The sequence below is a fragment of the Ochlerotatus camptorhynchus genome, unplaced genomic scaffold (assembly GCF_037179485.1).
Source record: "Ochlerotatus camptorhynchus isolate MF236.1 unplaced genomic scaffold, CSIRO-AGI_Acam_v1.1 ptg000434l, whole genome shotgun sequence".
Classification (NCBI taxonomy): domain Eukaryota; kingdom Metazoa; phylum Arthropoda; class Insecta; order Diptera; family Culicidae; genus Ochlerotatus; species Ochlerotatus camptorhynchus.
In genome coordinates this window covers 11,150,289-11,175,576 of record NW_027040920.1, presented here as the reverse complement: position 1 = coordinate 11,175,576, position 25,288 = coordinate 11,150,289, and the positions used below count along the sequence as shown (strand labels likewise).

Sequence of the window (25,288 nt, the reverse complement as noted above, 5' to 3'; positions counted from 1 at the left end):
GATTTCGTTTGAGTGATCCATGATTTTCAGACATCCTTCTTCTTTTTCTTCTTCGCATTTCAAGCTTATTGCATATCACATATTAGCTTATTGCGTACCCTCTAGTTAGAGTTCTAGATGCACTTCCACAGTTATTAATTGAGAGCTTTCGATGCCTGTACCATTTTTGCATTCGTATAATTGTGTGGCAAGTCCAATCATTCTTCTATGCCCAGGGAAGTCGCGAAATTTTCAAACCCGAAAAATTCCTAGACCGGACCGACAATGGAACCCAGCCACCTCCAGCATGATCTTGCTTTGTAGCTGTGCCTTTACCGACTGAGTTAAGGGAGGCCCCATTTTCAGACATCCTCCGGAAGTTTTTTGCAGAAGTATTTTTGGCATTTCCCTGAAAATGGCTTAAGTCTACTTCCGGAGTTATATTTAACCTTTTCTTGGAATTTTCTCCAGAACATCCTTCCATCTTTCCCCGGAAGCTTGTTCCAGTGTTACTATTATTATGCATTTTACCACATCCTCTGAATGGTTCTTCTGACTTGCCCTGGATTTTTTTCTGATTCCACTTCCTGATTCCTACAACTACTCCTGGAAGTTTACTCAAGTTTTCCCGAGAAGTATAGAAGATTTTTTTGACATCATCAGGGAGATTTGTCCAGGCTTGTTGTGAACGTTTCTTCTGAACGACATCGGACAATTTTTACAATTTCTCAAGGAAGCTCCTTCTGAATTCCCCCAGAAGTCCAGCTGACTTGCCCCGAAAGTTTCTCCTTGTCCTCTGGAGGTTTGTATGAACTTGCCCCAGACTTTTCCTGGATTTTTTGACTATATGTTTATAGTATTACTATAGTAGATTTACTTAGTTGAAGATGCTAATTTCGAATAACAGACTGAAAGTGGTAATTTTTATACGATAGATGAGGAGGAGATGAAAGTATTGACCTACGACTGGAAGCCTTCCTTCGAATAACAACTGGAGTGCGGTAAAAATCGGTAGAACTGTTTCAAACACATCGTTGGTACTTGAGCGGTCGGCGATCATCTCTTTTTGCCAGTGGTGGCGGGGGGGGGGGGGGGGACACACCCCTCACCATCCCTCTCCAAAGAGGGAGTTTGGTAAAGAGAGATGATAAAACCGATTTGTACCTTCCTTAAAAGTTGTCCTAGCTCGCTATCTACTCTCTATATGCAATTTTCACACTGCCGTAATCTAAACGGAACTATCAATTCTATACTTTCATCTCCTCCTAATCTATCGTATAAAAATTACCACTTTCAGTCTGTTATTCGAAATTAGCATCTTCAACTATGTTTTCCTGGATGTTTATCACAAAACAAATTCAGGTTAGCTTCTCTGGATGTTTCATCCAACTTTTTACAACAGCTTTCCTGACTTCTCTGGAAGTACGTGTCAACCTCAACCTTAACTGATCGGTGTGGGTTATCATTAGTGAAAATTTATATTTAACATGCTGTTTCCCAGGAGTTTTTTTTTCTCTAGATTGGGAAACGTGATTTTTGGGAAAATTAGCAGAAATTGGTTGGTTGGTTGTCTTTATCAAGGAGGTTTTCAGCCAGACGCTTGTTCATCTTCGAGAATTGCGGAAGTTGATTCCAAGGGTGGAACTGGTATTTCAATAAACTCACATAATTTTAGCAAACGCGAAATCCTGACTGTACCAGTGCTTTAAAAAGATTAAACCATTATTGTACTGACATTTAAACAGATTGTTCTGAAACTTGTTCCAGAGTTTGCTCTAAAATTCTAAACATCTAAAATTCTAGTTTCAGTTGGCCAAGTTTGTTTGAAATCGGGCAATTGATCGTGAAAAAATAAAAATTAGGGTTTTTCCAGGCTAAATTTTGTCCTAGAACTGGAAAATTATTAAATTTTCTTTCCATATTGTCATGAAGCCTATTAGTTGCAGAGTATGCAGAATTAGCTCAAGGACCAAACCATAATTCTGGTAGTAGACCATTAAAACACCAAAATAACATTAAATGTTGCTTGAATTGCTTGAAAATCAAAAACAAAGTGTTCAAAGTGACCCATGGCCCACACACTTAGAAAAAAACTAATTTTACACGTGACGGAATCCATCTATGACATAAAATATGAAACGTAAACAAACGTGTCTTGTAATTTTAAGTGCTCCGAGACTGAAAATTTCGTTGCTCGATGAAAAGTACGCTTGATTAAGCTATGTTTCACGTCTGTTATGACTCAAATTTATGTCAAAATTGACGCTCGTATATGTCAGTCTCAGAGCACCTAAATTTACATGATTTTTTCTAAGTGTGCACTTAGTAATGGAACAAACTCCTTTGCTTATTATAGCGCTCCTAGTGGACGTTTTCGGAAGCTTTCGATGCCTATTTGTTGACAACAACAATAATAACAGTGTATGTTTTGAGTTCATAATACCAGGCATAACATTTGATAACGGCACAAAAGCATTTGTAAACAAACTTTCTAAGGCCCTTTACACACGAACTAAAGTACGCCCACGCAAACCAATACCACTTTCAGAAAGGTGATAGTTGCCCCTATCCGATGATGTTGTTGTTTTGCGTGGGCGTACTTTGGTTCGCGTGAAAGTTTGTTTACAAATGCTCTGTGCCGTTATCAAATGTTATGCCTGAAACGCTCTTGTTTTAAAGACAGTCACCATGCAAGAGAAGCGTAGGAAAAAATCATGCACAGTCACCTGGAAAATCCATCGTGGTCCGCGTCCAAACTAGCTAAAGTGTTGAATTTTTTTAGAAACACCGTATGGTGCGTGCTCAAAACGTACAGGGAAACCTTGACAACGAATCGGAAGCCTCAAAGTAAACGCCAGTGTGGAACTGCAAACCGTCAGCTACATGGAAAGGTCGTGAGGTTCATCAGAAGCAGGGCTCTACATTTTCGAAGCTCTAAAATGAACTCGTGTTTTGTTTCTCTCATACATACGTGTTCGACGCTTCATTTCTATAACGCCTAGCTAGACTATCAGCAAGAAACGAAAATAAAAAAGCAGGACGCTTAGAAGGAAAGGCTGGCTGTGGAACTTCTCGTCGTTGCTTTGCTCATCGCTTTCATTGTAACTAACGTCGATTTTCTAGTTAAACGAACCTCATTATGGCTTTCAATCCCCTTTCACGAACACTATCACCGCTCTTTCAATTTTTTTTATATGCGTTATGTCCCGTTTTCGATCATTTTTTTTAGATAAATATATGGATGAAAGATAAATTAAAAATATTACGTGTAATCTTCAAGTGTTTTCACGTGAGAAATGCTTTAAATGTGTTATTTCATTTTCCGTCATATACGTCATGTAACTCTGTTGATGTTTCATGAAAGAGAAAACTATCAAAGTCGAGCGCTCTTTCGCTCATCCGTTTCACCGAAGCTTGAAAGGAAGACCAATGGAGCGACGGGAGAAAGAGAGACAAGCGATTGAACATTTCCGGAGTGTTTTGAGATTTGGGCGTAATTGCATTTGTAAACAAACACGTCAATCACCGATTTCTCGCGAATAAAAGCTCAATCTCGAAAAGTAATAACACTTTGAGGTAGAGGAATGATTCCTATATCTTTTGGTATAGTTTGTTTGTGAGATTGAGCGTTTATTCAAGAGAAATCAGTAATTGACGTGTTTGTTTACAAAAGCAATTACGCCCAAATCTCAAATCACTCCGGATTTGTTTGTGCACGCCGACTGAGGTTCTAGAATGCTGCGAGCTGTTCGACTTTAACAGAAAAAGAAAGCCAGCAGTCTCTTCGTCGCATCGATTTGGTCGATTGAAGCTGATATTGTGACGCCCTGATTAGAAGCAACCCAGGTACGTCCGATAGCGATTTGAGTAAAAAGTATGATGCCATCCGTAGTACAGTGCAGCGAATACGCTACCGCGAAGGTTTACAGGCATACCGCGCCAGTAGGAAATCAAATCGATCACTCGAGCAGAATACCGTAGCTAGAACCCGTGCGCGAAAGTTGTATGAAAACCTGCTGACCGAGTGGGTGCATACTTATGGATGATGAAACCTACATTTTTTTTAGGGAGGGGAGTAAAACCACTGCGTCCATTATTTGAACTTTTTTGGTACCCCTATTTGATGTTTGTATCATGCAAACCGACCACTATTTAACGAGTGGACGGCTAATTGCTTGGACACATCTTTTCCCAGTCCGGTATAATATGGTTTATAAAACCAACTACCTTTTCAGGATTTGCAGACCAAATTTCACTAGGTTGTAAGATAACACTACGAAGAAATTTAGATCTACGCCTGTGTAATGCACCGCAACTGCAGAGCAGATGTTCCGAGGTTTCACGTTCTATGCTACTGAAACGGCAGATATCACTCTGAACCCGACCAATGTTCTTCAAATGATATCTACTCGGACAGTGCCCAGTTACTAGGCCAGTGTATATACTAAGAACTGTTTTATTGAGCTTTAAGAGCTTTTTGGTGTATGTTATATTATGAGTTATAAATCTTTTCGACTAGTTGCAGTTTGTGACAGTCATCCAATTGGCCATCATCCTTTGCTCTTCCCAGCATTTGAGTTCTATTTTTACCGTACAGTATGATATTCCACAGTATGGTTCTGAGCCAAAAAACTGTGAATTGGAACCTAACTTTGCTAGGTCGTCTGCCCTTTCATTCCTTTCAATGCCATCTGTGAAAAATATGGTTGAGTCTTGACGAACGTTAGGACCACCAGTATCCCAATCCGAACGTGCCGTTTCTTTCGTACGGATTATTGATGTGTAAATCCACATTGTCATTTTTGGTTTCAAACCCCACTTTCTTCCAATAGTTTTGTAGCACGCCCACAGGGCACTGGTTGCTTTCATGATCACAGAATCAAGCTGAGCATTCCAATTCAACTTGACGTCCAAAATAACTCATAGGTATTTGACCTGTTCACTAGGATGGATCTGCTCTCCTGCATGATTGAATTCATTTAGGTTAATCTTCCTCTTTCTAGTAAAGGGGATGATTACGACTTTTGATGGATTAATACTTAGGCCCTCTTTAATGCACTGGGTAAACTTTAGGGTCTCTTGCATTCTTACAGAAATAATAACGTCAAACTTTCCTCTTACTATAATGACTATGTCATCCGCAAAGCCCACAACCTCGAAACCTTTTGCTTCCAGGCCTCTTAGAAGATCATCTACATCTAAAGACCACAGCAGTGGTGAGAGAACTTCTCCTTGAGAACAACCTTTCGTTGCCTGTACTGTAATAGATGAGCTACCCAGTCCATAGGTGATTTCCCTTTTTGCAAGCATAGTCTGAATCCAGTTGACGATGGCGCCTATCGAAGTTCCTTGCCTTCATGGCGCAAACCACAGACGAATAGGATGCGTTATCAAAAGATCCTTCAATATCCAAGAAAGAGTAGAGTGCAATTTCTTTAAGTGAGAGATAATTTTCAATTTTTGTCACTAAGGTATGGAGAGCAGTAACTGTTGACTTTCCGGATTGATATGCAAACTGAAAATTAGACAATGGATGCGTGAACATGTAAGTTGAATTGATGAAATCATCCGACACCTTTTCCATAGTCTTTAACAAAATTGTCGTGCCTCCAATTTTTTGGTATGAATATAACTCTTACCAATCTCCATTTTGATGGAATATAATTAACCTATACTTGCCTTAAAAATCTTAGTTAGAGCCGGAATCAGCACTGCTTCACCTTTTTGAAGTAGCGCCGGGAATATTCCGTCCACACCTGCAGATTTAAAGGACTGAAAAGATCTCACCGCTTTTTCTACTCTGGCCTCAGTGAAGATTTCATCATGTGGTGTCTCCTGTTCTTTGAGACTCCAAAGAGGTCTCCGTAGAACATCTTTGATCAACAAAATCAGAGCTAGCCGATTCCTCACACAAGACTGATCCTGGAAAATGTGTTTCTATCATAAGATCTAATGTTTCAGAAGGAAATTTTGTGAAACCTCCATCAAGATATTTAAGATTACCAAGTTCTGTCGTATGATCTTTCGAAAGAGTTTTTTGTAACCTTGCCACTTCCGGAATACTGTTTATGCTTTCACACATTCGAATCCAAAGACCACCATCTTTTAGATTTCCTTATTTCGTTATTATATTCAGATAGAGATTTCTTGTACAGTGTCTAATCAGAAGTGTAAATATGTCAGAATTCAAGCACTGTGCATAATGATCCCAGTTTGTTTTCTTAGGATCCCTAAATGCAGAAGGTTACAATTTACCTTCCCCCATTCAAACATAATATGTTTATGATCAGACAAAGAGATTTCATCGGACACATGCCAATTCCGAATTTACCTTCAACAAATTGCGAGTTGTCGGTAAAGACGGGAAGTACAACAATGGTAACAACGGAGTCCAGTTTGTTCCGAAAACCCTCCATCCGCCCAACTGTCCCCAGTTCAGGTCCATTAAAAACTACTGAAGAGGAAACTGAAGGTAAAATGTACAGTCATCAAAACTGCAGCTGACATGAAAATTCGTTTCGTATTTTTTTCTTAAAATATAAGGAATAGTATGCACTTGAGTGAAAGCCGTTTTGAAATCCGAAATAGACCCAAATGATGTTGTTCCATTACTAAGTGGGACAACTTCTCATGGCAATCATCGTTCTTAAGCCATGTTTTAGACATTCGTCTTAGATTCTATCAAGTTTCTATTCAGTTCGTCAGAATACATCATCGATATTGGAGACATTCTGGTTGAACTCCCTAGAACTGTACAGGAGCATTGAACTTCCGACGAAGAGAGAGTTCTTCGAAGGTTATTTCAGGTAATCTTCGGCTATAGCCCGTCAAAAGCTCCTCGAAGACTTTGCGAGAGAGTATCACGACCGCTCTCTCATCGATCAACATTTGTAGGGGTCTCGTGTGGAAAAGTAAAATCAGACATCACTGGGAAATCACCATTATTGCGAGTCACCTTTCCACTTCAGATGACTCACTGCAAAGTCATTGTCACCGTGCCGTGCCAGACAATCAAATTCCTTTGCGGTCATCAGACTCACACAGCTTCCCACCAAGAGATAGCCATCTCCCACCTATTATGCATCACATTGTTAGTGCAATGGCAACTCGGATCTCGTAGATGTCATGTCAACAGTGCTGTTGGTCCGGAACGTGCAAGATCAGGAACAATGACATGGCGTGTGCCGCCAGTAAATCACACACTCAATAACAATGCTTCTTTCTCTACAACGACACCGTGCTCATGCGTGCGTGCGTGCAGTTTTCATGTGCGATGATCAACACTCCCCAGCTGGACACCCCCCCCCCCTGATTTGTTCCAAGTGCCTGCGAATAAAAGGTGCTTTGCTGTTGTCATCCAACTGGGCAGTCCAAAGGTGGAGGTGGTGGCGGCCGTCACTGATTAGTATGCAGGTCTGGTAGCCAAAAGCTCATGGATAAGCGCGGTTTCTGAGTCGCCCAAGTCGGTCATCGTCGTTGTTGACGGATTGACGCGTGTTCAACGCCGGAGACGTTCGTTAACTTTTCCAAGGTTTTTTTTTTATCTATCATGAGCTGGGATGATTTTCTTTGTGACTAAGAAAGTTTATCAAACTGGCGGTGGGAGTCATCTGGGGATAGCCAAGAAATAAGTTTTTAACCCCTGCTTGAATCCACATGCTTAAGTCAGAATAAGGTCATTCGTGAACAGACTTCATTACAACATCACGAATGCAGTCATAATGGTAAAACAGCGCCGTTTAAGTCAATTCCATCCGTCAAAATATATGACACGTAGCCATAGGCTTTCCACTTAAAAATCAATTAGCTTCGGAAATGTTCTTCCATTTCTATACCATACCTCCATCTACTAGCTTTAGAGGTTCGTATCATACGCCACTCACCAACCAACGGCACGAGACAAACGTACGGATCTGACCTGAAACAAGTTGTTCCACTGGTTCCGACTCTCCGAACGGTACTTTTCGACGCAAATCAGAATTTCGAAACCACCGTCCAACTGTGTCTATGCGTGCTTCCACCGGACCTAGTGGCATTACATACACTCTACTACTAACTCTGCCGAAGAAAATTGGAGACTATATTAGACAGTCGATGGCATTTGCTGGCTGGCGGCAGCGGTCGTGGCCAGCTAATACGTATCTGCTCTGATCACCCTCGGGGTCCGGCTTGCGTTTGAATGGCGAATCCAATAACGATTATGTCACCGATGCTATCAGTGGTGGTATTGGTGGGGCTCGGGTAGACCAGCAGTGCTTACCGGTCTCGAGGCGACTTATTCGGGGTCGATAATTACTATAGCTACGTATAATTATCCGCTATGAGCTAGCAAAGTCTTAACCGTAAGCTAAAGTGTCGCTGTGCTAATATGAAATTCATTGGCATGAGATCAATGGAAGTGGTAACATACTTAGATCTGTCACAATGCCCCATGACTGTTGGATGCGACATTTAATGACCGATACGAACTTCTAGGCGTAGAAATTAAAGAAAACACTCAGACGAATTTGATTTGTTCACATGTTTACTTGAACGTATCGATTGCACCAATTTAGTAACACAACTTGACTTCGTTCGTTTACCCATCAAAGGAAAGCGTGCTACACAATTGCAATGAAAACGCACAGACAAAAAATGAAACAAATTAATGATCAATCACGCCGAGCACAATAATGCTCCACTCATCGATTCACAACATTCGATAACACTCCGAATTGGCCAATGTACGTCGAGACTCTGCAACTTGTGTAGATGATGAATTGCATGTTGTGTTGCATGGTCAATTCCATTCAATCGATGATCAGCTGCTTGGTGCAACGCTGAATTGAAAAAAGATCTTTTTTGCTTTACACAGTGCATTTATTGGCTTCATACTATGCGATTACCAATGATAATAAAAAATCGAAGTTTAAAAAGTTGAATGGCATTTACTGCGGGGCTGTTGCAACCAAATGGGCCTGAGCCATTCACACGTAAATGGTCTAATTGCATACCTTTCTCTAGCTGTCAGTGTTGTTATCTTTGCAAACGAGATTCATTGAGCCTCTCGGAGAACTTTCAATGACTGGTGAAGATTCATCAAAGCTCCCTTAGCAACATACAGGTTCTGTATCAGTTTGTATAACCTTTATAAAACTGGATTTGGTTGTATAGAAATTTACTCAACATAATTGCATGAAGATGCGTTTCCACAGATGAGGCACCACCATCATCGTGAGGAAACTTTACCCTACCTGATGGTGGTGTTAGTTTGAGTGGAGGAGCTAAGAGCTTAGACGAATTGACGACTGAATCTTTGTTTACAATAGCAAATTCGTTCTTTGAATAACTTGACCTTCACCGATTTGCATGAAACTGAGATATTTGAATTTTTATTCAAAATTTTCAATGCCATCGTATTTTTATTTGATTTTCTTTTCTCAATTTTTAAAACAAGTTGTACTGCATTTGCTTGCAACTAGAGATCACTACGGACGAAAAACAGTCACGTAAAGACAGAATTGAGTGTACTGCCATTGCATTTGTTGCAAGGTACATGTATGGAGGATGTAAGAAATTCACACTTACATTTGATGTTCATTCCAATCGTTTTGCTTTTACTAGTACTTCGTCAAAAAATAACTCCAATGTCAACATTTGTCAACTACTTTCATGTTTTCAATGGAGTTTGGTTATGATCGGGGTCTGGCGAAGACAAATTGAAGTCACCTTGCTGCGATGGAATTCAAATTGACAAACAAAACGAATCAATGCGTGACACTCGTAGCCAATTTAGTTGTTGAGTTTCATTTGTTTTAGTATTTCGATAGCAATTGGAATGTGCAACCAGGGATGCCAGATTTGAGGACATTTGAAATTCTGTGAAGATATTTTTGTTTCGCAGACATTTTGAAGTCATTTCACATTTTGCGATGATTTTTGAAGATGTGTTAAAATTGCAAATTATGCAGTTAAGTGTTGAATTTTGCTGTATAGGAAAAATGGATGTCCCTAATGTCCCTAATTTGGGCCCATACATAAATTCAGCAATCAACTAAATTTTCAATAGCAACCAAAAATATACATGAGTACCGTCCCAGATAAAATTGATAAAAAGCAGATTTTTAGCGATGGGTCCAATCTTAGATCCACAAGCCAACATTAGAGACATTTCCCCTAAATGAATATTTTGACTTCATATTTCATGCTCCTTTATGAGATTGTTGATTATATATAATGTATTCATAATCAGTTTTCTTTTGACGTAGAACTACGCCTTTGTCAACTATACTGGGATACAAATACAAAAATATGTGTGGTGAAATTGTGTTAGTTTTGAACGCTTGTAACTGTGCCATTTATAGATTAAATTAAAATCCACATACACCAATCAATAGGATATTACTTTACGTATCTGCTGAAATAAATACTTTTACAATCTTCCATAAAAAAAACTTTTGAAAAATGTACAAATGAAATAAACGTTTTTCTCGAACCCATTCGTCATAATCGAGTACCACTTGGTTGCAATTCGTTCTGCTTGAACCTGAAGAGATATAAAACAGCGCTGATGCCGTGCCCTTGCTAATCACATTCGCTGCTAGACTGTTGAGCAGTTCAGTCGATTTTTATTCTCTCTCGTTTCGTTCGTTCGTCGTTCGCAAATCGAATTAGCTCCGCGTTGTGTAGTGACGCTCTCGCTGACCCAGCCATGGGTAAGAAATCGCGCGGTAACGCGAGTGCCGGTTTACCGGGAAAACAGCTTCTCCCAGGAGACGGCGCGACCACCGAGCCTGCCCAGAAGAAGCAGAAGAAAACCCCATTGCCCGTCCCGACGGGCGTTGCGGGCCTCCCGGAACTAAACGACCCAGAACTGAAGACAGCAGTGCCACCGCATCGGCAGCAAAAAAGCTGCTGAGCAACAATCCGTTCTCCGCCCTGCAGAACGGAGCCCAGCCGCAGTTGGACCCTGTGATGGTGCCGAAAAAAGTGAAGTTGCCACCCTTCTATGTGAAGGGCTTCCCTCCCGGGCTATGGGAAAAGCTGGATTACTACATTAAGGAGGGCCTTCGTTGCACCATTCAACGGTGCACGGAAGGCTACAAACTGATGGTCGCGGCCGAAAATCACTACAACGCAGTCCAGGCCCTCTTGGACAGGATGAAGCTGGAGTACTTCTCCCACGACGTCGAGGCTACCAAGCCGCTGAAAGTGGTGCTGCGCGGGCTCCACGACATGGACACCACCACCTTAATGGACGAGATTAAGGCAAACGGCCTCAAGCCGGTCGAAATCCACAAGATGACCCGCAGCAAGGCCATCAAGTATCGTGAGCAGCTCTACCTGGTCCATCTGCAGAAGAACTCCACAACCGTGAAGGATCTCCAGACGACACGCACACTGTTCCACATCGTAGTGAAGTGGGAGCGGTATAAGCCGACCCACCGTGGCGTCACTCAGTGCTCGAACTGCCTATTGTTCGGGCACGGCACCAGGAACTGCCGCATGGTCAGCCGCTGCATCAAATGCGGCAAAAACCACAAGATCGACGATTGCGACAGCATCGAGGAAGCCGCTCCCACATGCGCCAACTGCGGTGCCGCCCACAAGGCCACGAGTAAGGCCTGTCCGAAGCGGGCCGAATACGCCGAGATCCGGAAGAAGACCTCGTCCAACAACCAGCCCAGTCGCAAGAAGGTCCCGGAAAACAAAGCGCAGAACTTTCCTCCGTTATCACCGGTCCAACCACGGCCAATTCCAGTGTTGGGGCCGCTCCCGCTCAACCAACAGTTGGCTGCTGCCCAGTCGGCTGCCGCTGCAGTACCCGGTCAAGCCTCCGGCCCATCGACGGATCACCCTGCTCCGGGATTGGCCGGTACAACTGGCGAAGCATCCGACGATTCTCCGCTGTCAACGGATGAGATCGTCACACTGCTGGCCCAGGCCATCATAATCAAGCGCACCTGCGCTACAAGAACACAACAGCTCCAAGCTATCATCTCCTTCGTCTCTAATTATGGACCGTGAAGCCATAAAGATCGCCAACTGGAACGCTCGCTCCGTAGGGGCGAAAAACATTGAGCTTGCAGACTTCCTTCGCAAGCACGACATCGACGTGGGCCTTCTCACCGAGATCCACCTCAAGACCGGTGACAGCCTCTGGCTGCCCGACCACAGCATTGTCCGGCTTGATCGCACCAGCTCCAGAGGGGGCGGTGTCGCGGTCATCATCAAGAAAGGCATCAAGTACTGCACCCTACCCCACTACCCAACAAACAATTTGAGTTGATCAACAGCTGATTAAGCTATTTTTTAGCTGAAGAAGCTTGTTTTTGCCTGGATAAGCTCTTGTTCAACATTCAATGTTTGTTGGGTACCGCACTTCCATCATCGAGGCCGTCGGCGTAGAGGTGGAAACATCGACCGGAAACGTCCGGTTCATCGCCGCCTACTGCCCCCGGCAATGTACCGTTAGCAATGGTACAGCACATCAGTTCAAGAACGACCTTGCCATCATAACCCACACCAATGCCCGCTTCGTAATCGGAGGGGACCTGAACGCCCGGCACGAGGCCTGGCGAAACTACCAGCAGAACCAGAACGACCGCCTATTATTCGACCATTCCCAGCATGGTCTCTATTCCGTCTGGTTTCCGGACGAACCAACCTTCACATCACCGGCGGGCAACCCATCGACGCTGGACCTGTTCTTGGCAAACACTGGATTAGCCAAGCCGGTTGCCGTCAACGACCTGAGTTCGGACCACCAACCGGTGCTGACCGAGCTGGGCTGCAACGTGGCCCCTGCACCGTGCCTGGGGAAGGACTACCATCGAGTCAACTGGGTCCAGTTTCGGCGCGTGGTCGACCGCCACATCGTCGACAACCCACCGCTCGACACAGTGGAGGACATCGACCGGGCCCTGGAGGGTCTCCATCAAGCCATATCCGTGGCTGACGAAGAGTGCGTTCGACGAGTTCCTGTGAGGGGTAAGTTTCAAGCAATTGATTCCCACACCAAACTCTTGATTCGGCTCAGAAATGTTCGTAGACGCCAGTTCCAGCGGACTGGGGATCTGCAGCGTAAATACGAAATGGTCGATCTGAATCGGCAGATCGCTTCCAGAATGGTCTCAATCCGGAACGAGAGTTTCGGGCGGCTCGTTCAGAACCTGGACGACCGTTCCAGATCATTCTGGAAGGTTGCCAAGGTGCTGAAGTCTCACCCCAAGCCCATTCCACCACTTAGAGTCAATGACGAACGGCTTATCACCAACGAAGAGAAAGCCAATGCGATTGGGGAGCACATTGCCCAGTCGCATTTGCTTGGCTCCAAAATCCCAAGTCCACTCGAGAACCAGGTTGCGCAGTGCGTCCAGACGTTAGATGCCTCCCCTTGTGCCGTCCCTCTAGAAGAACGGATTACAGAGGAACAAATTTGCTCAGCGCTGAAACACAGTAAGAACATGAAGGCTCCCGGGTTTGACGGAATATTCAACCTAGAGTTGGAAAATCTCAGCGCGAGGGTGCACTCGCTGCTGGTTGCCATCCTCAACAGGAACCTGGAGCGTGGAAAATCAAAATCAACGCCTCGAAAACCCAAGCGATCATGTTCCTTCACAGACAATCGCCAAAACTTAAACCGTCTCCCTCTTGTACCGTAATAATGGATGGTACAAGGGTCGAGTGGTCCGTTAATGTTACTTATCTCGGGATGTTGTTCGATGAGAAGCTCCTGTTCCGCTCGCACATAGAGAAAACCCTAGTTAAGTGCTCCGCCTTGGTTAGGTGTTTGTATCCGCTCATTTGCCGCAGATCCCGCCTCTCAAGGCAAAACAAACTGGCTTTCTACAAACAGATCATAGCCCCCGCGATCTTCTATGCCGCCCCGGTGTGGGAATCGTGCGCACAGACCCACAGGAACGAAATCCAGGTCGCACAGAATAGAGTGTTGGAGGATGATCCTAGATCGTCCATTCGACACAAGAATAGCAGACCTCCATCAAGAGGCAGAAATTCCCAAAGTAGATTCCAAAATTTAAGATATGACAACCAAATTTATCCAAAAATGCAATCTTTCTGAACATGCCTTAATAAGCAATTTGTACATAGCAGGTTAAGTGTATATAGTAGAGTAGGTTAGTTTTATGCTGTAAATAGTGGTATTAAGTAGTTTCTCTTCAAATTCTAAAAACAAAACGAACCAATCCCACCAAGGTGGTCGACCGTGTACTAATTCTGTAAAACAAATTTTGAATTTTGCCCATACCTAAAGATGAAGAAAGCAATTAAATCACTTAGACAAATGTATATGGTAATCATCCAAGTTGAACTGAACTAAAGATCATTTAAACTAAAAAAAAACTAAACTGCCCTTGCTCATTACTGCTTCGGACGGCATGGCACTGGATTCTGCAGCAAACAGGAGCAAGTCATCGGTTAAAGTGGTGTTTACATCTATGACGGATTTCACGCCAACTCGTCTTTGGAGTTGGCAGCACCCTCTCAGAACCTTATGAAACTTTGTGGGTGTGGAGACTTAGCAATTTTAAGCAACTTTCAGTACTTATTTTTTTCAAAATTTATCTCGCCTAACATTTGATAAGGGTCAAAGTTTTTTGTCGATTTTTTTTTCAAATCGATATAGCTTAAAAATTACAAGCCCTACAAAATAGTGATGTATGGCGAACTTTTAGCAAATAATCTGAAATTTTATAAAAAAATTTAAATAAATTAAAAAATTGGTTTCTACACTCTAAAAAAATATATTTAAAAATTAAAAGTCATTTTCCCAAAAATGGTACCCCTCAGATTTGCTTGATATTTTTTCTCATGAAAGGCAATATAATTACCTAACTTTTCTTCATACATCGCAAAGTGGGCGCTTTTAAGGAAAAAAAGTTGTTCGAACAACAACTTTTTCATGTTAATTTTTTTTTAGCGTGTTTCACTCAAAGTCGAATAGTAATACGCGCACAACCTTATTAAAATCCGTTGAAACTTAATGAGCATAAAGATTTTGACCTTTTGATAATCTGGGCGTGCTTAAAACAAAAATCTAGCCTAACATTTGAAAGGGCCTAATACAGAGGATTTTCCTGCATTTCGAATGGTGTTTTAATAAATGAAAACTCTAGTGTTTTTGTTTAGTGCATAATTTATTTTCCTATAATTCTCCATACATAATTTGAGTTTTTCATTGATTATTAGTCTATCGGAAACAGAGTGAAATTTTTCGGAGTTTCCTTTGAATGTGAAAATCGCTTAGTAGAAATTATTTTTTGAGAAATAGGTACAAAACAATGAAATTTTTGTGTACCAGGTATAGTTTTTACATGACTGAACAGCTCCTTGAGTTCATCGGACATCTTTGTGTATTGATCATTTGATATGAAGCAGAAGTTCAATTTTGTTATGCTTGTATCTGTTTGTTTAACTGCCCAGTCATACAGTTCTTGTGGATTTGTGATTGTGTTTCCATAATCTCGAGCAAGACTTGCTCTCTTTGCCATTCGTTTGAGAGTTCCTCCAATTGCGTCACATGGGCCTTTCCCATGAGACGTTGCGAAGAAGTGCCATTCTGCTTTCAATCCATACTTGGACTTGAAGTTGCACAAACTGGCAAAATTCTTTTTATTTTTGTAATGAGCCGCTGCTCCATCTGACATGAAAGTAATTTTTGTGAAACTAATAGATTGTTTAATGAAATCTAACAATTTTGATATAAATAATTGAACTGCTATTGTATCATGGGTCAATACTTCTGAAATAATAATAAAGCTTAAATTTTCCAACTTGTTTTCTTTTATGTAGTAAATTTCGAAAGGATGTATCGTAGCTTGATTATTGTTCCAATGATACCCCTGTGCTGAGTTTTGAATAATAAATGAATAATTTTCAGAAAAGTCGCAAATCACTAAAATTTCACCGTTTTGAAGAGAATTTTTTTTATTACTTAGGTAAGATGATTGCTCTTTATGAATAAAATCATGGGTTATGAGCTTTTCAACTTTTTCCGTCAAATATTGAACAAACTCATCTGCAGGTTTAATAATAGTTTCCAAATTACAACGGTCGGTAGTCAACCACTGTTGAAATAAAACTTCTTCCATATCATCTGCTTCTAATACTGATGTAAGTTCCCTCACGATACTATCTGTGGAAATGCATTCTTCACATGTACGATAAAAACAATCTATGGTTCTAATAGGACTACTGCAAAGTATTTTGTCTGCAATTTCTTTATATGAATCAAATTTTACACTATTAATAATCAATTTAACATTTTCATGTATAGTACAGACACATACATTATGTGTACCTGTACTATCCAACAGTATGCAATGCTTTGGTCGGAGCTGAGTGAACGAAGTAAATCCGATTTTAACACTTTTGTATTTCTCTTCAAAAATCATAAAAGCCTCTTTAAGAGACATCATCAATAAACGTTTCTGAACATGCTCTTTATATCCATTTCGATATTCAGAAACATAATCATTACTTCCTGGCATAGACCTACTAATATCATCATTGTCAAAGAAATTTAAAACAATTTGTTTTTCAGTATCATTAAATCCATGACCACTTCTTGCTTTCTTACTACAAAGAATACCTTGTTCTCTGACTAGCCTTTTCATCTGTTTCACTGTATGATGGGGTGCATTAAACTCATTAACTATTTGATTCACTGACCATGATTTAGGGAGCACTGATAACACTTCTAATTTGTCATTTGTACTCGTAGAAGGCAAATTAAATTTCTCCTTTAACTGCATGATCATTTCGTCAAAATCATTTGATTTGTTGACATCGTCTGAATCCATCCCAAATATATTTTTACGCACTGCCTTTGTGATCTCTGCAGATTTTTGAACACGATAATTCATACTTCTCATACTTCTCGATGAAATTGGTGATAACTGTAAGGTTGAAGCTATACAATTGAATTGTTCCACATTATATGGACCTTGGATCTGATCCGCTGATGGGATTGATTCTAGCGATGGATCTGTATCTGTAAAATTAAAGAAAAGAAAAAAAAATATTACCACACATTAATATATAACGCTGTTAAGGTGATAGTACCATGAACGGGGGTGGTTTTGATAATAGGGGTAACTTTGGTAATGCAGCTAAGCCAAAAATTTATTACTTAAGGCACATCGTACGCAATATTTTGGATAGGAAACCGATGTTCCCTTCCAAAATAATGAATACGAAGAGCATTAAGTCATAACTTTTTGGATTAGCTGCATTATCAAAGTTACCTCCATTATCAAAGACATCCCCGTTTACGGTACATCGAAGCCGCATCTGAATTTTCCCCATGTTTGTAGAGCACGAGCTGCATAAACCGCATATCGTACAGTCGTGAAAATTTGATAGATTGTTCACCGAGGTTGGCCTACCAATCGATCAAATTTGTACGATAAGCGGTTCATCCAGCTCGTGCTCTAAAAAAATGTTGAAAATGAAGTTGTATCTTCGATGTACAATCCTTAAACCACACAGTTGAAACAGCTAAAGTTATTATTATTTACCTAGTGTATCATCAAATTCCTGATGTTCTGATTGCTGATGACTTGTTGATGGTTGCGGCTCTTCAAACTTCCGAGCATGGCTTGATTCTTTTCCATCCGATCGCCTCTTTTTCGGGAGAGGTGTCCTATTGTGCACTAAAATTCCACGACACGATTCACAAATACGCATTGTTACATCCAATTGATGATCAAAGCCCCATGAATGTATTTTCTCTTTGAGACTTGATGATAAATTACGTAAATTATTGCGGCTGCAATTGGGATTGTTTATGTTGGCACTACATTGCACCCTTTTAATAATCAATTCAGCAGATTTTTCCATTGTTGTATATATAAACACTTTTTCGTTTCAACAACTATGCAGCACTACACTTTCAACAACTATGCACTACAGCAACTATGAGCATTGTTGTGATATCACCAAACTTAAATATTAGATTATGTCGGTAGAAACAGACTGCGCTGCTTTAAGTTTATACCTTATATCTCTCATGTGACTACCTGCGTTGTTATATAACTGCTATATAGCAGGTAACTTAACGATTATTTTAGGCATGCCTTAAATAATCGTTAAGTTACCTGCGCTATTATATGTATTCACTTGAGAGATGAGGTATAAACATATATGCATATTGCTTACTAATGGACACACCTAATACATAAAAATAAATGAATGATTATTTTTCTAATTAAATTAATCACAAATACATGAATTGAAATCTTTTCATGAATAAAACATACTAAGTGATTTTTACTTAGTTTACCTGTTGATTTGGAACAATTTGAGGGTGGTTTTATAGAAGTTGGATAGAGTGTATGCATATATTATAATACAATCCATCACAGGAAAGTGCAAACCATGCTGAGATGGCTGTTCCTCATTAGAACGTTTTGTTCTGAACTCTTATTGGACGATTTGCAGGTAACTTCTCTGTACCCTTTTCAAATGTTAGGCTAGATTTCGCCCAGATTATCGAAAAGTATACCCATAAAGTTTAATCGAATTTTAATAAGGTTGTGCGCGTATTACTATTCGACTTTGAGTGAAACACGCTAAAAAAAAATTAACATGAAAAAGTTGTTGTTCGAACAACTTTTTTTCCTTAAAAGCGCCCACTTTGCGATGTATGAAGAAAAGTTAGGTAATTATATTGCCTTTCATGAGAAAAAATATCAAGCAAATCTGAGGGGTACCATTTTTGGGAAAATGACTTTTAATTTTTAAATATATTTTTTTAGAGTGTAGAAACCGATTTTTTATTTTATTTAAATTATTTTATAAAATTTCAGATTATTTGCTAAAAGTTCGCCATACATCACTTTTTTGTAGGGCTTGTCATTTTTAAGCTATATCGATTTGAAAAAAAAATCGACAAAAACTTTGACCCTTATCAAATGTTAGGCGAGATAAATTTTGAAAAAAATAAGTACGCAAAGTTGCTTAAAATTGCTAAGCCTCCACACCCACAAAGTTCCATAAGGTTCTGAGAGGGTGCTGCCAACCACTGGATGAGTTGGCGTGAAATCCGTCCTATGCGGATTTGCTAGTGAAAAAAATCAGCCAGCATAATGTAAGCAGGGCATCAGCGTCTACCAGCATTTGCTAGTTGACTAGTACACTAGCGCTAGCAAATTCACACAGATGTAAACATTCCTAGAAGTGGACCACGGCGTGATCACCTTGACAACCAGTGATGGGGTCGAAGGAGACTTGGGTTGAACTAATACGAAACGCGGAAATTATTTATAAACACTGCTGATTTGGACGTTGGAGAAGGTCCTTTAACTTGAGGTAAGAAATTCAAATTAATTTGCAACAACCTTTTGAACCGCACACCTTCGACACGGAAGGTAGAGTAATGAATTTTGGTTGGACTTATCGAAAAATGAATCATGTTGAACCTATTTATACTGGCGCTAATTTAGTCCAAGAAAGTCTAATATACTTCTTCTAAAAGCTCAAAACTATAAAAAAAAATTTGTTTTAATGATTAAAATAATTTCGGTTTTATTGTATTTTCAAAAATAGTTCACTTTTAACTAATTTTTTCATCAACATGGCTCACGTTAGAACGTCTACAAGAGGAATTTTTATATACATTTTCAAAGTTTTTGTGCAGCATAATATTACTGAAAGATGTAAACTTCATGCTAGCAGACTATTATTGCCTTAATTTGACTAATTTATATTTGTATCATAGTTGAACCTAGTTCTTTCCTGCATTGGCCGTTCTGTTTACTTTCCTAGTCACAACTTTCTTTAACAGAGCATAGAGGAAGAAGATTATGATTTGAGGCATCGCATAATGGATTTTGACCCAAGTCTAAAACTGGCAACTTCCTTAGGGGTTTCGGGAAATTGATTGGATCCTGGCTATTTCTAATAACTGCGATTGAACTGGTTGTTGAATTTTAATGTGATTCAATGGTTTTTGACCATTTTCAGAAACTTCTCCGGGCGGATCGAAACATGGTCAGATGTGGCCAATGTGGCACTGGGCCCCCCAAATTACTACAATTGAACTAGTTTTTTTTTTCCTAATGCGGTTTGAGGTGTCACATGTTAAGTTTTATACGTTTGAGGTCGCAATTAGCCTAAAGCCTCATATAAACTGCAGCATGTTGCGGTCATATTTTCGGAACCGGTTGACCGATTCCAAAAAACATGTCCTCTATGTGACCATAATGCCTTTCATTTAGCGGCTGTCGTTTGGTTTTGATGCAGGTTCTTAAGCATAAAAATGGTTCTTTATATAATAATGATTCAAATTCATTATTGAATAAAAACGTTCAATAAATTCCTATAGTTGAAAATGCTATGATTCAAATAACAGACTTAGAGTGGTCATTTTATACTATAGACGAAGAGATGAAAGTATAGAGTTGATAATTGCGTCCGATAGTTTTCAGTGTGAAAATTGTATATAGAGACTAGATCTCATCATCTATCGTAAACAATTAAAAAAAAATATGTAAATTTAGGTGCTCTAAGACTGATATATACGAGCGTCAATTTTGACATAAAATTGAATCATAACAATTCATAAATTCAACTCAATCAAGCGTACTTTTCGTACTTACTATCAAAACATTGAACAGGTGGAGAACCTGAATACGATATTTTGCTCTGACTTTGAAATTCAATAACTGAATCCCCCTAATTTTCAATTAATGTTGTACTAAGCTCCTACTTATTGGAAAACAAGCGTTTGATTTGAGGAAAGTCACAGTATTCTATTTTACATGATTAGACGAACACGCTAGAAAGCACATAATAATGATGCATGATAGTTTCATGTTATGGTTGTCCTCCAAATTGGAGAGCAAAGAGGTGCTTAAACCCCGTGTGATCGTGATACCCCTTCCTCCCCTACTTCGCTGACTTATGAACCAATATTGTGTTCAATATTGAACGTGCCTTCTGATAAGGAAAACAGCTGCCTGTTGCGTTATCATAAAATGCAACCTTCACTCTCTTCTCTGCTTCAGAGACCTAATTTAAAGCTAATGATGGAGCTTCTTGAAAAAATTAACGTATTTTTTTGGCAATTGCATAGCGTCTTTGTAGACTTTACTGGGGTGCTACTCAAAAATATATAACGACTTGTCTCGTCAAAAATGGATGACATACCTACATCAATTTTACGTAGTTCTACGTCATACTGCAGTCGTGTATAGGACACAGCCCTTTAATTTTTTTTCAAAACAATACTTGATCAATCTGAAGTCTTGAAAAAAATCTACAAGACATTAATGAAATCTGCGATTAGCTAGAGGTCTTTAAATACTTCCTGATCAACCTGCCATGTAAAGAGAATAAATTTTCATCTAAATTTTTGAAGAGTTGAGATAATATTTGATAAACCTGAAGTCTTGAACCCACAGGACTTCATTGAAATTTTTAGCGTTGCCTACCTGTCGCTTAGAACGAGATTGTAGGATCGCTTTGCGAGTCTTACATCCCCAAAAATTGGATTTGTGGTTTTGACCACAATTTTAACATTTTAATTTCTTAGGATTTTCCTTCAAAGGACAGTCGTCCTTTGCGTGAGAGGAATCACCACAATTTATGCATTTAGCTGGCATGTAGCAATTTCTTGTTCCGTGACCCCATCCCTGGAACTTACGGCACTGGGTAAGATTTTATGATATTTTCTCCAGTCTTCCTAAAGTGTTCCCACTTCACTCGGACATGGAGCATAAGGCTTACTATGAGCGCTTCATATTCGCTAATCATATCTATGCTACGAAGCATGGAGAGAGCATTGGAGAAAGTATAGGTCTGTTAATCGCAGCGTTCGTGGTTTCTAGTCCAGTCAACTTCCTTTTTTTCGTCATTATTAATTTCTCTCACTTATATTTACACTCTACAATTTTCAGTCTCAAATTTTCTTGCATTGTACCTTAGCTCGCTATATCTCAACCTTCGTTCATGCGGTCTCCACTAACATCCTGCGATGATAATTGTAAGAAAATCTGACATCCTCCGCTTTGCTGTAGCGTTAATTCGTAGAAATTTACTTGAAAATACAATAACTTAAAATTTTTAGGGTGTTAGAACAATTCCAAGCAAGATTTCATGGCGCACTCGACTAGACTAGCATCCGACAATAGGTTACTTGTAAAGTATTTTTAATGTCGTTGTAACACCATGTGAACATTATTGACAGAAGCCGTAGATGTTTCCATCCAATTGTGTTATGTCACACCAATAACTTTAAGTAGTTGTAATCACCTTTCGCAGTGCCACAAACCCACCGGAGCGAACTGCGCCAATTCTGCACCGTCTCTAAACTTTGCTGGCAGAAAAAAAAAAACGAACTAATAAATCAATTACTGCTCACTTACCGATCATTAGAAACGGTGCCGCCAGATTGATGCCGATGAATTCGATGCCCAGGTACATGGCCAGCCCGAAAGCGGCCATCGTCGCCATCACCGCCGAAACGTTGCCCATCAGCCCGAGCCATGGTTTCGACCGGACCACGTCACCCATCATACACGTCACTACACTGTTTTATCCGGGAGAGAAAGAAGAAAGGCGTCTCGTTTGAGTCAAGTCGTGATTCGGTTCGCACACAACTCATGCGGTTCCTAATTTGATTTATTAGCCGCTAGAAAGACTTCAACGCGCGGCTAGGTGAGAAACCCTCGAATAAACTTAAGCGTCGTGCCTCGGCAATTAGCCTTGATTCCTGCCATGCCATCGTACTCACCTAAAAAGCGCCATCAGGATGAAGGTCGAGCTGAAGTACGGCACGACCGTTCGGGTGTTCTTTTCAAGTTCGTGATCGAGAGTACGCGACGCGAACCGAGCGACCGAGATATGCTTGAACACGCCGTTTTCTTCCGCGTAACCGACGGCGTCGAGAAAGGCTTCCTCCCAGGCGGCACCGCGCGCGTCCTGCCGTTTCGAGTCGGCCGTCACAAAGTACACCAGCTGAAGCGACGGTACCGAGATGATGATGTTGTCTTCGGACACTTGCGTCCCACCGAAAAAGACCGGAAAAACGTGCGCGTCCCACGTGACCGGGTTGAACATGACCGGAAAGGTTAGGTTCAACTCGCCGGCTTCCACCTGCGAAGAGGAATCACCCGGATGATTAATATGGTGTGATGTACTAATAAGGATGTTGGTGTGAAAAGCCACTTACCTCCCCGATGATTTGATCCAGGTTGAGGATGTCGTTGGTGAAGCACTCGTTTTCCCACCGGGCGCATGTCTCCCGGTAGGTGAACGTGTCACCATCGTACTGGACGGTTGCATTCTGGATTATCCCATCCAACAGGCGAAGCTCTTCCCAAACTTCGCTTCGCAGCAGATTTTTGTCTTCATCCTTGGCTATAACAATCACTCGACCGAAGCGTCCTGCACGGAATATGGGGTAAAGGAAAAACAAGTATTTTAGTACCAATGCAACTATCATAATCGCTTCGCATTAGTGGGTGTCATTGCTCCCGGTGGTGTCAAGATCCGTGTTGAGTAACCGATTACAATAGGTACATATCTGAGTATGCAAATATCAATAACATCTGTTCGCATTCGTGGGTGCGCAAGCGTGTAAGGTAATACAAATCATTGCACGGATCGTGCAATAAAACAGAATCGAGTGAGAGGGAGAGAGAGAGAGACACAATTACAATTACATATGATCGCGTTGCGCTGCACCGGTTTACCCATCCAACCGCCCAAGTCACTAATTAGGTTGTGTACCTTTACGAGAGGCGGGTATAAAACAATTCCATTCGAGGTATATTGGCTATCTGTGCCACTGCCACTGATGCCGCTGCTTCAGCCAACAACGGTGATCATGATGGTGATGTGGATGGAACGCATTTCATCTAATGCTAGTGTTCGTCCAATCGATCACCGCTGATGATCGTTGGCGTTAGAAATGAAACAGATGAAAATCGATTGTTGAACGAGGCGGATTTGTTTACAAGCGGTGTTGGGTCAAGATTAAATTAGAGTTTTTCATTTGTTTTCCACGTTTGTACAAATCGATTGTTGTTTCAAGGACCATTGGCGTCACGCTGAACTCAATTGGATGTGCGGTCGTTGAGCCGATGCGGCTGCGTTGATTGGGATATTTGCGAAATTGGATCATCGTAACGTGTGTATTTACCGTACACACTTAGAAATTACAAATTTTACACGAGACGTAATCTATATCAGACGTAAATAATGGAACGTAAACAAACATTTCATGTAAAATTAAGTGTTCTCAAACCGAAACATAAGCAAGTCACCGAAGAGAACATTTGATTGAATTGATTTTCTCGTTGCTTTCAACTGATTCTTATGTCAAAAGGGCCGCTTACATGTGTCAGTCTCAGGGAACCGAAATTTATACGACTTTTTCGTAGTGTGTAGCTACTTTCAGAACTGGATTCTCGTTTACGATATATCGTATATACGTATATCGTATATCGTGTATACAATCATGGGACAGAGTACAATTCTTAGGATCATCGTAGGGGTCGTCCTTGGTCAAACGCTCTGGAATGGAATGTACAACGGGGTACTGACACGTGTCGAAATTGTAGGTTTTGTTGATGACAACGTCTGCACGGTAATAGGCGAAATAATGGATGAACTATGTCAAACAACACATACACACTTAGCAAAGTTAATGTTAATTTAGGTGCTTTGAGACTGACATATACGAGTGTCACTTCGACACAAAATTAAGTTATAATAGAGTTTTTCAGATGCACAAGATATGCGTGGTCTTATTGCTTCAAACATGGATTTGTAAAGGAAAATCCTCGCAATTCAACCACGTTCTGAACACAACTTCCTCAAAGATTTTCGTAAAGAAATTGTAAGGACGATTTCAGAGCGATCATTTTTTTCCCTGCACACTTAGAAAAAATCATGTAAGTTTAGGTGCACTGAGACTGACATATACGAGCGTCAATTTTGACATAAAATTTAGTCATAATAGACGAGAAATTCAGCTCAATCAAACGTACTTTTCGTCGAGTAACGAACTTTTCAGTCTCTAAGCACTTAATTTTACATGACATGTTTGTTTACGTCTCATCCTTTATGTCAAAGATGGATTACGTCACGTGTAAAATTAGTTATTTCTAAGTGTGTGATTTGTTTTCCGTGCTGAGCACCAATGCTACCGACGCCAGGGAGGCAGCTCCCACACCTCGACCCTACCTATCGGCGCATCAACTCATGAACCGGCGACCAACGACCAACTTCCCTTCCGAAGGAAGGTGTGATCATCCCGGTGGCGCCAACGGGGATTGAACCCAGGCCTTCTGGGATGAGAGGT

The 25,288-nt window shown here is 40.8% G+C and overlaps 1 protein-coding gene across 2 annotated transcripts in view; it reads right to left on the bottom strand.

Annotated features, from left to right (window-relative positions):
• Positions 1-25,288, bottom strand: part of Ptr (Patched-related) — a 355,957-nt gene that overhangs the window by 146,062 nt on the left and 184,607 nt on the right. For both annotated transcript variants that reach the window (XR_010518499.1, XM_065234585.1), the window contains exons 4-6: positions 23,153-23,367; positions 22,715-23,076; positions 22,347-22,510 (exon numbers count right to left, since the gene is read on the bottom strand). Coding sequence is in view for 1 of the 2 variants with exons in the window: in XM_065234585.1 (XP_065090657.1) it covers positions 22,347-22,510; positions 22,715-23,076; positions 23,153-23,367 (741 nt within the window). In the remaining variant the exon portion in view is untranslated. The remainder of the gene's footprint in view (positions 1-22,346; positions 22,511-22,714; positions 23,077-23,152; positions 23,368-25,288) is intronic.